At 39.1% G+C, this 11,667-nt stretch overlaps 1 protein-coding gene across 1 annotated transcript; it reads right to left on the minus strand.

Moving 5' to 3' along the window:
* Positions 1–5,507: 5,507 nt before the first annotated feature.
* On the minus strand, positions 5,508–10,813 carry LOC146372862 (ras-related protein ORAB-1-like). Its single transcript, XM_084951119.1, has 6 exons — positions 10,701–10,813; positions 9,148–9,220; positions 8,979–9,074; positions 8,754–8,849; positions 8,527–8,658; positions 5,508–6,311 (listed from the first exon to the last, which is right to left on the minus strand). Exons 1-6 carry the CDS (start codon positions 10,712–10,714, stop codon positions 6,084–6,086), a joined length of 639 nt encoding a protein of 212 aa, XP_084807245.1. The 5' UTR covers positions 10,715–10,813; the 3' UTR covers positions 5,508–6,083.
* Positions 10,814–11,667: the final 854 nt, after the last annotated feature.

Below are 11,667 nucleotides of genomic sequence, written 5' to 3' on the forward strand. Positions count from 1 at the left end.
TCTCCTTATTATCATCAGTCACCTCATGTTATTCCAAGCAGCGCTGTCAGGGATCCCCTCTGGCATGACAGAAACTTGGCCCAATTAATATGGAGCCCCAACCATTATATATTTACTGTTTTAAAAAAGAAATTGAAAAATATTTATTTTTGCTGGCTTTTATTGATCCTGAAGGGAAAATATGCCACAAGTAATGGACCCGAGTAGTGCACCCGCTCCACAGCAGGACAGCTGTGCAGAGATGTACCTCGGGTTAAAAACTAACTATTTGAATGATACCTGGAACTCAATGCAAAAGACAGCCAGGTAACCTGCTGATCTTATTTCATGATACAGACTGCAGGTGGTACAGCAGACATGAAACTACATCTTCAGCGTCAGTCTGAGCTGGACTGAGCACAAAGAGTTTGATAAGAAAAAGTATTTTGTGTGCTGGAGGTGGCAGAAGTACAAAACGTTACTGGAGTAGACTTTTTCATGAACGCTTTGCTAACAAAGGCTAAAATTAATCCTCTCACATGGTAGTTTTACATATCAGAGGTTGCTTTTATGATGGTTTTTAAACTGGATCTTTTTGGTGTAATTTTTAGTGTAAACTCTAAAACAAAAAAGTAAAACTTTAATTTAATTTCTTGACCCTGTCAAACATGAATTATGACAACCTCAATCAGGAAGTATTTTTATTCATCTTTAGGCATGAAAAGATAAATAAAAATACTTAAGAAAAAAAATCCTTATCGAAGTTGTCATAATTCATTCATGACAGGGTTAAATAACAATAATTACAATGAAACCCGTCATACATCTGTAGTAACATTAAACAACCAGTGGGTGGCAGGTATGGAGTGACACATCAGTGTCCAGTGTAGTGGTTTATGTGCAAGTATACCATCAACACTGACACAAACACAAGAAAACAGCCTTTGAATATCCACTGTAGTGACCACTATGTGTGAACGGGTTAAAGGCTACCCCTTTTAAGTGTCGAGGGTTCTAACTATAATTAGTATTTTAATCTTTATTTATATTTATATTTCATGCTTTTTAAAGAACCTGGCAGTTTTACAGTTTATACCGTTGTTGTCATTTTTATTATACATAAATAAGTTATAATAAATGCATAAATGAGTCTATATAATGGGTCATCATTCTATTAGTAGAAGAGTAAGTGTATATAAAATGCTGAACATTTGAATTACATCATTGAAAAAATAAAGATGATAAAGCCACACAACAATAGAACAAGAATCTATTCACAGGCTCTGTTAAGCGCTGAAATCGTTTTTCAGAGCAGCTGTTTAAACAGCAGAGCACAGTTTAAAATGCAGGCTAAAATAAACGAGCCTTTTCTAACATGCTCTCTCTGTCTTGCCTAGTTTCCTGTCACTGTGTGTGGGCGGGGCTACCTGAGCTGATCTGCAGTTCGAGCTCAGCATATCAAAAAACAAACAAAAATTATTCAATACATTAGACACTGCTCTCCTGTTCCTCTGTTCATCATTTGACTTCACTATTCTTGAATACACAGCACCTCCCGGCATGCCCCTCAGCAGTTTAATTTTTTAACTGTCAAGTTATTAGTGTTAGAAATATTTATATCCCACAGATTGTTGGGTGCTATGATGTTTGCCCTCTTGATGAGCATTACCTGTGGATCATTCATTGTTGTTTATTTATACCGTATATAGTAACTTATACAAACAAAAAATCCACTCAACGGGTGAACCAGTGTGGGTCTATATAGCAGTTGTCTATAGAGTTGTCTAAGGAGCTTGGAACGAAAAGTGTCCCTTATGATACAAAAGTGATGACAACATTGTCATCACTTTTGTATCAGGTTTATCAGAGAAACTCAGGAGAGTCTTCTCCAAGTATGACATCCCAGTGTACATCAGACCCAACCACACACTCAGACACAAACTGGTTGATCCCAAAGACAAAACTCACAAATGCCAAACTGTAATGTGACAATTTGTCACATTACAGCCACAAACATGAATCAATTTTATTGGAATTCCACGTGAAAGACCAACACAAAGTGGTGTACACGTGAGAAGTGGAACGAAAATCATACATGATTCCAAACATTTTTTACAAATAAATAACTGAAAAGTGGGGTGTGCGTAATTATTCAGCCGACTGAGTCAATACTTTTGTAGAACCTCCTTTTGCTGCAATTACAGCTGCCGGTCTTTTAGGGTCTGTCTCTACCAGCTTTGCACATCTACAGACTGAAATCTTTGCCCATTCTTCTTTGCAAAACAGCTCCAGCTCAGTCAGATTAGATGGACAGCGTTTGTGAACAGCAGTTTTCAGATCTTGCCACAGATTCTCAATTGGATTTAGATCTGGACTTTGACTGGGCCATTCTAACACATGGATATGTTTTGTTTTAAACCATTCCATTGTAGCCCTGGCTGTAGATCTCTGCAATCAAATTAAGATTCATTTTGGAACATTCATGTGTGGCAGAAGGGCAAAAGAGAATGGGAGAAAGATATAAAATGAGAGGTCCATTAAGGGTGTAGACGAGTGGGGCAAGAGAGAAGTAAGAGGGAGAGGGGAAAACAAAAAAGGAAAAGAATATGAAATGATGGAAAAGCAGCAAGAGGCCGGGGATGAGGATGGGGTGGAGGAACAGAGGTAGGCTAAGGTTAGACAAGTGGGAGTGAAAGATGTAAAGATGAAAGAGGCACTCAGAGGTAGGGAGAGATGCAGGGGAGGAGGGGGGTGAACATAAAACATAAGAGATCATGAATGAGACTGATGCTGTCAACCTCTGTGGGAAACAAATACAGAGCAACACTGACATCTAGTGGAAGGAAAAATAACTGCTTACCAGTTTCTGTCCTGCCCCCTCATCCTGTTTCCATTTGGCTGTCTGAGGCAGTCCAGCTGTTGTAGTTTTTGTAGTTTTTCATAAAATAAACTGCTTTTAAATCCTCATATCAAACCTGAGGACAGTGCAGAACTCACTGCTGACTGTAGGGAAAGGATCGGACTGACGCATGTGCTTGTATATCAGCTGTGTAGTCACTATGGTTTCATTATTGTTGTGTATCCTCCTCTACTCCAGAGTATTTTTGTATATTCTCCCTAACATTTGTACGGCTATGATACTCTGTCTGCACCACAGATTGTTTTATGCAGCTTGACCAAATTTCTCAAACTAATTTTCACATAAGAAATTTGTTCTTAAAGAAACTAATCTTTGAAATACTTTGACATTTTTAATTGGGAAGATAGAGGGCTGACTTTTTGTTGCTGTTTTGAAATCCCACAATGTCCCTTTGTCTCTCCCATGTCTTCACCTTGCACCCCATATTCACAAAAGTGTCGGTCCACATTTCTTAAACTTTGAATTCAGCATTTTCTTGTCTCATTGTATCAGGGGTATAAAATCCAGCACCTAGCCATGCAGTCTGCTTTCATAAACAATGTAAAAAGATGAATTTCACTGACTCAAGAGTGCTGATCTCCATCGACAGTAAGTGATATTAGTTCAAAGTGGAAGTTAGCCACAAAGTGACAGATCATGCAAGGCTACAAAGTGGGGTCGCTAAGTGCTGATGTGTAAACTGTGCTAAATGCTGGTAACTTACGCACTATGTGCAGAGTTTTAAACCTTCTCCAGCATTAACATCAGCACACAAACTGTGCACAGGGAGCTGGTGTTCGTTCCATGGCTCACACTGTAGGCATAATGTGTAGGTAAGGTAGGTAATGAGTAGGTGTAGGTACTCAGTACCATATAGTGTGGACGAAGCTCACACATTTAAAACATGGTCTTATTTCCCATCTGTTTTACATTTCAAGAACAAAGTTTATTTCAATTGTATTTGAGTAGCTGAAGTTGCTGAGTTCTCAGTCTCTCAGCTGCTTTCATAAGCTTCTTGTTGCTAAAACACCGTCCAGTTAATTCATGTTGAAATGACACTGATATAACATATTTAAGGTTGCCTGGCCTTCATGAGAAATCCCTTCACATCACAAAGGGATATTTGTCAGGCCAATATCTCCTGAGGATGTCCAGTGATTTTCAGATTTTAGATAGTGAGTTAAAGTTCTTCAAGAATCTTTTAGGTTTTAAAACGTTTAATAATCTAGTAAGTCAAATGCCAGATGAATTAGCATTTACCATATGAACATTTTATATAAAATCAGCGGCTCCCAGACATTTCTGCATGTTTGAAAGTTCTAAAACAACAAGTGTGACAGATTGTGATAAAAATAAAACCTGATAATCAACTTACTGCTATTCTGAATTTACAGACTTTTCCTTATTGTCCAGACCTCCATGTCTGTATTTGGATCCATCTGAGAGTTCCAAATTAAGAAGTCTTGACCCAAAAACTGGTGCCGACATCACACAATGCAACTTGAATGGATGCTGACTGTGGATCATTCATTGTTGTTTATTTATACCGTATATAGTAACTTATACAAACAAAAAATCCACTCAACGGGTGAACCAGTGTGGGTCTATATAGCAGTTGTCTATAGAGTTGTCTAAGGAGCTTGGAACGAAAAGTGTCCCTTATGATACAAAAGTGATGACAACATTGTCATCACTTTTGTATCAGGTTTATCAGAGAAACTCAGGAGAGTCTTCTCCAAGTACGACATCCCAGTGTACATCAGACCCAACCACACACTCAGACACAAACTGGTTGATCCCAAAGACAAAACTCCCAAACACAAACTGAACAATGTAGTATACAGTGGCTTGCAAAAGTATTCGGCCCCCTTGAACTTTTCCACATTTTGTCACATTACAGCCACAAACATGAATCAATTTTATTGGAATTCCACGTGAAAGACCAACACAAAGTGGTGCACACGTGAGAAGTGGAACCAAAATCATACATGATTCCAAACATTTTTTACAAATAAATAACTGAAAAGTGGGGTGTGCGTAATTATTCAGCCGACTGAGTCAATACTTTTGTAGAACCACCTTTTGCTGCAATTACAGCTGCCAGTCTTTTAGGGTCTGTCTCTACCAGCTTTGCACATCTACAGACTGAAATCTTTGCCCATTCTTCTTTGCAAAACAGCTCCAGCTCAGTCAGATTAGATGGGCAGCGTTTGTGAACAGCAGTTTTCAGATCTTGCCACAGATTCTCGATTGGATTTAGATCTAGACTTTGACTGGGCCATTCTAACAAATGGATATGTTTTGTTTTAAACCATTCCATTGTAGCCCTGGCTGTAGATCTCTGCAATCAAATTAAGATTCCAAAAACTGGCGCCAACATCACACAATGCAACTTGAATGGAAGCTGACTTTTAAAAATTTGAGGGGAGAAAAAAAGGATGTTAATGATATTTGTGCATTTTCATGTTCAGTGGTTGATTTCCTGTCTCAGTCAAACCACCAACATTTAAACCAAGAAACAATCATCTTCTAACTTTAATCACGCAGATCAGGATCAGGCTTTCTTTTAATATCATCTTAAGAATTTCAGTATCTCTTTATATTTTCAGCAAAAAAGACCAACTTCAGATATCTTTATTGACATAAACAAACACCAAGCAAAACACAACAGGAACTGGTTAATAAGTCTGAGGCATTTATAGAAACTTAAACCATACAGTCAGGTTGCTTATATCAGATAATTAAAGACTGTGTGGCTGCTAATTAACATTCAACTATTGCTATTCACCAGAGCGGTCCTCTCTGTATTTCCAAATCATGTCACCTACACTTGAATAGACCCCACCCTGTTTGTTCCTTTGGCTGAGTGCTCTGAGTTCTGCATGTTTGGTCCTAGTTTATTATAATGTGCTATAGTTTTCTTTTTATTTAGTTTTACTTCCATTTCTCATTTTTTAAAATAAACGAACATAATTGTAAAAGGAAAAAAAGTCAACCTCTATCTCATTCAAAAGTACCAAGCTCAAAAATATATCATAGTCAAGTCAAAAATTTGTTTTTCTTCCAAGGTCATAAATGTCAAAAATATGCCAATACGTGTGCCTGTAACACACAGTTAATGAGTCCTTAAACCAGACAGCTGGGTCTTTTTCAAGTGACACATCTGTCTCATCAAGTAATAAATATTTGTGCTTATGTTTCCACCTCAGCAGCAGTTATTGGCCTCCTGCGTCTGTTTTTCCCCTCCCAGCCACAGGGGAGCGCTGTTGATCTTGGCGGTCCTGGCCTCTGCTGACTCGCCCTCCATGCCCCCTCCTTCACTGGCCAGACGTTTGTGGATCTCGGAGGCCATGGTAAGGAACGCCCTCTCCACGTTATCAGAGCTCTTCGCACTAGTCTCCAAGAACGGGATCTTCAGGGACGAAGCCAGATCCTGTGGATGGGGTCAAGTCTTATTAAAAGCAGCAAGTGTGTAAACACCACAGTTTAAAAGCATTTAATGCAACAACTGTAATTCTAAAATTCTATTCCAGAGTAAAGTATTACATGTAATTTGTACTCCTGGATTAAGAGTGAATTGTGTAGTCATTCTGAAAAAGAACCCTAATCAGACTTTTGAATTATTGATGAGTCAACATTTAAATATTGTAGTTAGTTCACAAGTTTACATCTGGTACTTTTCAAAGGAATTTAGACATGAAAGCTACAAAGTCGATGAACGCCCGGACAGATTGGGCACTGAGAACACTGAGCCTGTTTTCATTCAAATACTGCCGGTTTGTCAAAGCTCCTGGTGTATGTACAAGATGCCCACTGGTCCGAAGAAGCCCCGGTCAATGACCTGACTGCTAATTCAATCCAAATCACAACAGCAGTCTCCTCAAGGTGCTTTTTATTGTAAGGTAAGGACCGTAGGGATGAAGGACAAACTTCCTTTTAACAAGAAGCAACCTCTGGCACACCTGAGGGTGTGGGGAGGAAGACGGGACAAAAGACAAAGCCAGAGATTAATAATAACTAATGATTAAATGCAGAGTGATGTGTAAACACAGTGAAGAAGAAACACCGAGTGCATCATGGGAAACCTCCGGCAGCATGACCTATTAAGTGTAACTAAGGGAGGATTCAGGGTCACCTGATCGAGCCCTAACTACTTGATGAAAAAGGAAAGTTTTAAACTTAATCCTGAAAGTAGAGAAGATTTCTGTTTCCCAAATCCAAACTGGGAGCTGGTTACACAGAAGATGGGCCTGAACGGTGAAGGCTCTTCCTCCAATGCTACTTTTAAATATATGAGCTTGCAATCTCCTATCCTTTCAAACGGTTTGCTTCTTAGTCCAAGTCTAGATTTGGAACAGGTTACTAACACGCTGAAGTCCCTCTGACTGACTCATAGTTAGTTGCTCTCCTCAAATCGACTCTTTAGAGTCCTTAGAGTCAGTAAGAGAGGGCCAATCTGTATCAGTTTGTAATTGAACGGGGTTACGGTGGCAAATATATGCAATATGTTTGTAATAATATGGTGATTACATGTGATAAATTAGTGAAAATCACTAATCTGTTGCTGTACATGGACAGATTAACAAATTACCTACTTAAACTGAAAGTTGAGTCTGAACCTCATAGATCTGATAAATGGACTGGTTCTTATAAAGAACTTTCCTACTCTAACTGTGCACACTTTATACAACTTGCCTCATTCATAGAAGCATTTTTTCCTATGCTTTTCCAAAGTTAACACTTTCTATCTAACAGTCACACACATTTATACTCCATTGGATGCATTGGAGAGACTCCATCAGAGGTAATACCTTGCCCGTAGATATTTGGCATGCAAACTGGAGCATGCCAAATATCTTTGGGACCAATCTTCTGATTAGCAGATGACCTGCTCTACCGCTACTGCGACACCAAGATTAAGAAAGGAGTCTCAAGAATTCCTCCCCAGATTGTATGACAGTTACTGCGGCACCGCAATCTAACTCCAAATGACTTAGGTGCTAGGCAGTCCCACTTTTAGATAGAAGTATACCCAGAAAATACCCAGTTTGAAACCAGCTGAGTTATCCCAGATGAATTGTGCTCATTGGTGCAGACTCAGTCAGAGGGACTTCAGCGTGTTAGTAACCTGTTTGCATTTATAAATGAGGTGGTAATTTTTTGCTAACCTTCAACAATCTGCCTGAGAGTGATTGCAGGTTGAGTGCCAAACATCTGGTCGCAGCAACTGTTTGCAATCATTCGCTGAATGTGAAAAATCTCCACACAGTTACAGGACAACCACCCATTCTTACTAGTCACAGTGAGGTTGTCATCTGGTTTTAGTGTTACTGAAACATTAGGCATGATTGTCGATCTTCCTAACTTGACTACTTGCTTCCAGCCTCCAGTGCTGCCACAGTACGTGTGTCTAAGCACAAAGCCAGACACTTTGTCCACGATGCTAAAACCTTCTGATAGAGATACCAGTATGTGATGATGTCAAAATACCAGTGTGCTCATGTCTACAATTATTTTGGAAAGAAAAAAAATATGTTATTTCCCATTTTAAGCTTCCACTTAGTTTTATGATGCTTAATAAAACCACAGGTGTGAAGTTATTTATAAGTATTTGAAGTTAAGCCTCTTCGCTGCACGTAGCCTGTTACCTGAGCAGTGGCAGCATCCACCACTTTCTTACTAACGAGGTCAGACTTGTTTCCCACCAGCAGCCTGGAGACGTTTTCACAGGCGTAACGATCTATTTCATCCAGCCACTGCTTCACATTGTTAAAGGATTCCTGAGGAGAGAGAGAGAAAGCGAAGCAGCAGGAGGTCTGGAGTTCATGTTCAAATGCTTTTCTTTTTAGATGATGATGAAGACATACACACTGACCTGCTCAGTGACATCATACACAATGATGATGCCGTGAGCTCCTCTGTAGTAGCTGGAGGTGATGGTTCGAAACCTCTCTTGACCTGCTGTGTCCCACTGAAGGAGTATACGCACACACATAAAATAGCACTGAGGCTAACATTACACAGTTTTTTTTAAGACTTTCATGCTTTGAAAAACAACTTAATGTTGTTTCCTCACAAAACCAATTCGCCGTTTCCTTACAATCTGTAGCTTGACAGTTTTCCCATCCATGTCAATAGTCCTGATCTTGAAGTCGACCCCTATGGTAGAGATGTAGCTTTCGGTGTAGGTGTCATCCTGCAGCAAGCAGTTAAGTGTTAAAAAGGGAAAGTGAGCGTGTCTTTGTGTGCATACGTGTGCACAGTCTTACCGCAAAGCGCAGCAGCAGGCATGACTTTCCAACTCCAGAGTCACCGATGAGAAGAAGCTTGAACAAGTAGTCACTGGGAAGAAAGGAAGACATGCATTAAACTAGCATCACTAAAGCAATAAATTAAATAAATGTCCTATAACTGAATGAACCACTACAGAGGTTCCATCACAGATGTAAATGATGTCATGCCATAAAAAGCTGCATAATTTAAATGTTGAAAGCCAGCTAGCAAATAACACACATCAAATACACTTGCAACCAAATTTTATTACACCTATAACAAAAATCTGGGTTGATCTGATATTTTGAATGTTTTATGCTCTAAATTTGGAAGATTTTTGTTTTTTGCTTTCATATGATCTAAATATCGAGTGCACAGTGTGAAGGTTGCAAAATCAGTCGTGCTGTTTGCTTGTAAGACTTGCAGTTTTTCACTCAGTGCAAGCACCAAAGTAACCGTGGAAAAACTTACAGGTGAAAAAATTATCAAGACACAAAAAAGGGCAAAAAGGGTGCTTGAAGTGCTTGAACCACAAATCAAATGAAAGCGTGAACCTTGGACAGATGTTAGCTCATCAGGGATGGTTTATCACAGTCACTAGTTTTAGATACTGAAACAATGTTTCACCAGTAATGTCATTTTGTGTTAATCACAAGTTACAACGTGGTCGTCACCAAGAAACTCCTTTTTTTAAATGTCTAACTTTTACCCATTAAAGATACGAATTAATGAATAAGAAGCAAGCTTTCTGATAGACTGTGAATAAAACCATCCACACTACACAGTTTTCCATTCAGTTTTATTTTCACGTAAGAATTTGGAGCTACAGCTTAAACCGTGCCCTCCTGGAACCAGGTTGTTGATATTATTACCACAAAACCATCTGCTGTTTCTCAAAGCTGGCAGTAAAGCAGCTGCCTGGTAATACTAGATGGATGCAAATTATTGTGTTGTATTTCTGAATGAGTAGCATTAAACCAAAGTGGTTAGCTGCTGCATTACATAGTTTATGGACACATAAGTCACAGACGCAAACTCGAACCTGCGATCAAATTTCTGTGTATGGTTTCTTCTGTAGCACTCTTGTCTGCGAGAAGTTACAGTTTGTCTTTGTTCTGTTGAGCACCACTAAACAATACCCATCTGCCACAGAGGCCTAGTGAGCCATTGCAGATTACCTACAACTGAATGCCTCCAGTTATCTACTCTTTTTGCTTTTTTTCTACAAATTGATAGAAACATGCAGCAAATCTATGGACGGACCTAAAACATTAATTCATCACAACTTACAATTTACTGATAAGCTCAAATTAAACACCTCAGCAATAAAACTGGCTTGTATGTCTCTTTAGACTGACATACGTCTGATACGACTGATCTCTAGTTGCAAAACAAAGGTTAAAAACAAGGGTCGGGCATGTTACACATGCTTAAATTTTCTCCTAACTTTCCATGTCAGCAGCCAGTGTTAAAGACCAGGTGTCATTTTATTACAAGCTGATCATTTCATCTCGGTAATGCACTGCGCAGAGAAAGAAACAACACTTACTATTCAGGATTCATGATCAACGAGGTCGGCCCAGTTGACGCAACAAAAACAGAAACACCTGAAACTGAATCCTGAGTCTGAAAACAGACAGATAATCTCTGATGCTGCGTCTGTTTCTGTCCCTTTGGAGGGCAAATGGCAGAATAAGCCAGAACTGCCTGCCTCAAAAGCTGACTGATGAGCTGACTGGTTCAGATGCATTATTTATTAATAAAGCCCAGTTCAGGTTACACTGAGGACAGCACCTAAAACCAAGGTACACACACACACACACACGCGCGCGCACACTTGTTTTCATATCTTAGTGAGGACATCTAATTGACATAATGCTTTCCCTAGCTGCTTTCTCTAACCATCAAAAATGAATGCCTAATCCTAACCCTGAGCCTAAACCTAACCATAACCTAACTGTAACCCTGACACTAAAACCACATTTTGAGTGTGAAAAATGCCTTCAAACTTGTGGGGACAGGCATTTTGTCCCCACAAGTGACTCTTGGTCCCCACAAGTATACCCATATGGAAAAGAAATAGTAAAAACTTATATGATTTACTCATGAAAGTGGCCACTTTCATGAGTTAAATCATATAAGGCTTACATGATTTACTCATGAAAGTGGCCACTTTCTCATTACTTTCATATATTGTTTTAGTAAGTATCCAAAACATACAAGTTTCATTATATAATTTTTCAAGGGATCTTATATCTGTTTTCACTCTTATATGCTTTTCATACAAGTTTCACACAAGACAGATACAAACTTTATAAGATTTATAGATATCTTTTCCATATGGGTAGTAGCATTCCAATTTTCTGTCCTCACAAAGATGTCTAAACATGTATACACACACACAGACATAAATACATCTACACAGTCCTGTAGCAAATTCATTTTTACCCACTTTTAAGTCTCAACGTTCAGCTGGTTTCTTTGCTGTTTCCACTGTGCTGTGTTGCTGTGGTGAA

Source organism: Perissodus microlepis, chromosome 14 (assembly GCF_051167445.1).
Source record: "Perissodus microlepis isolate ML-2025 ecotype Zambia chromosome 14, ASM5116744v1, whole genome shotgun sequence".
NCBI lineage: Eukaryota > Metazoa > Chordata > Actinopteri > Cichliformes > Cichlidae > Perissodus > Perissodus microlepis.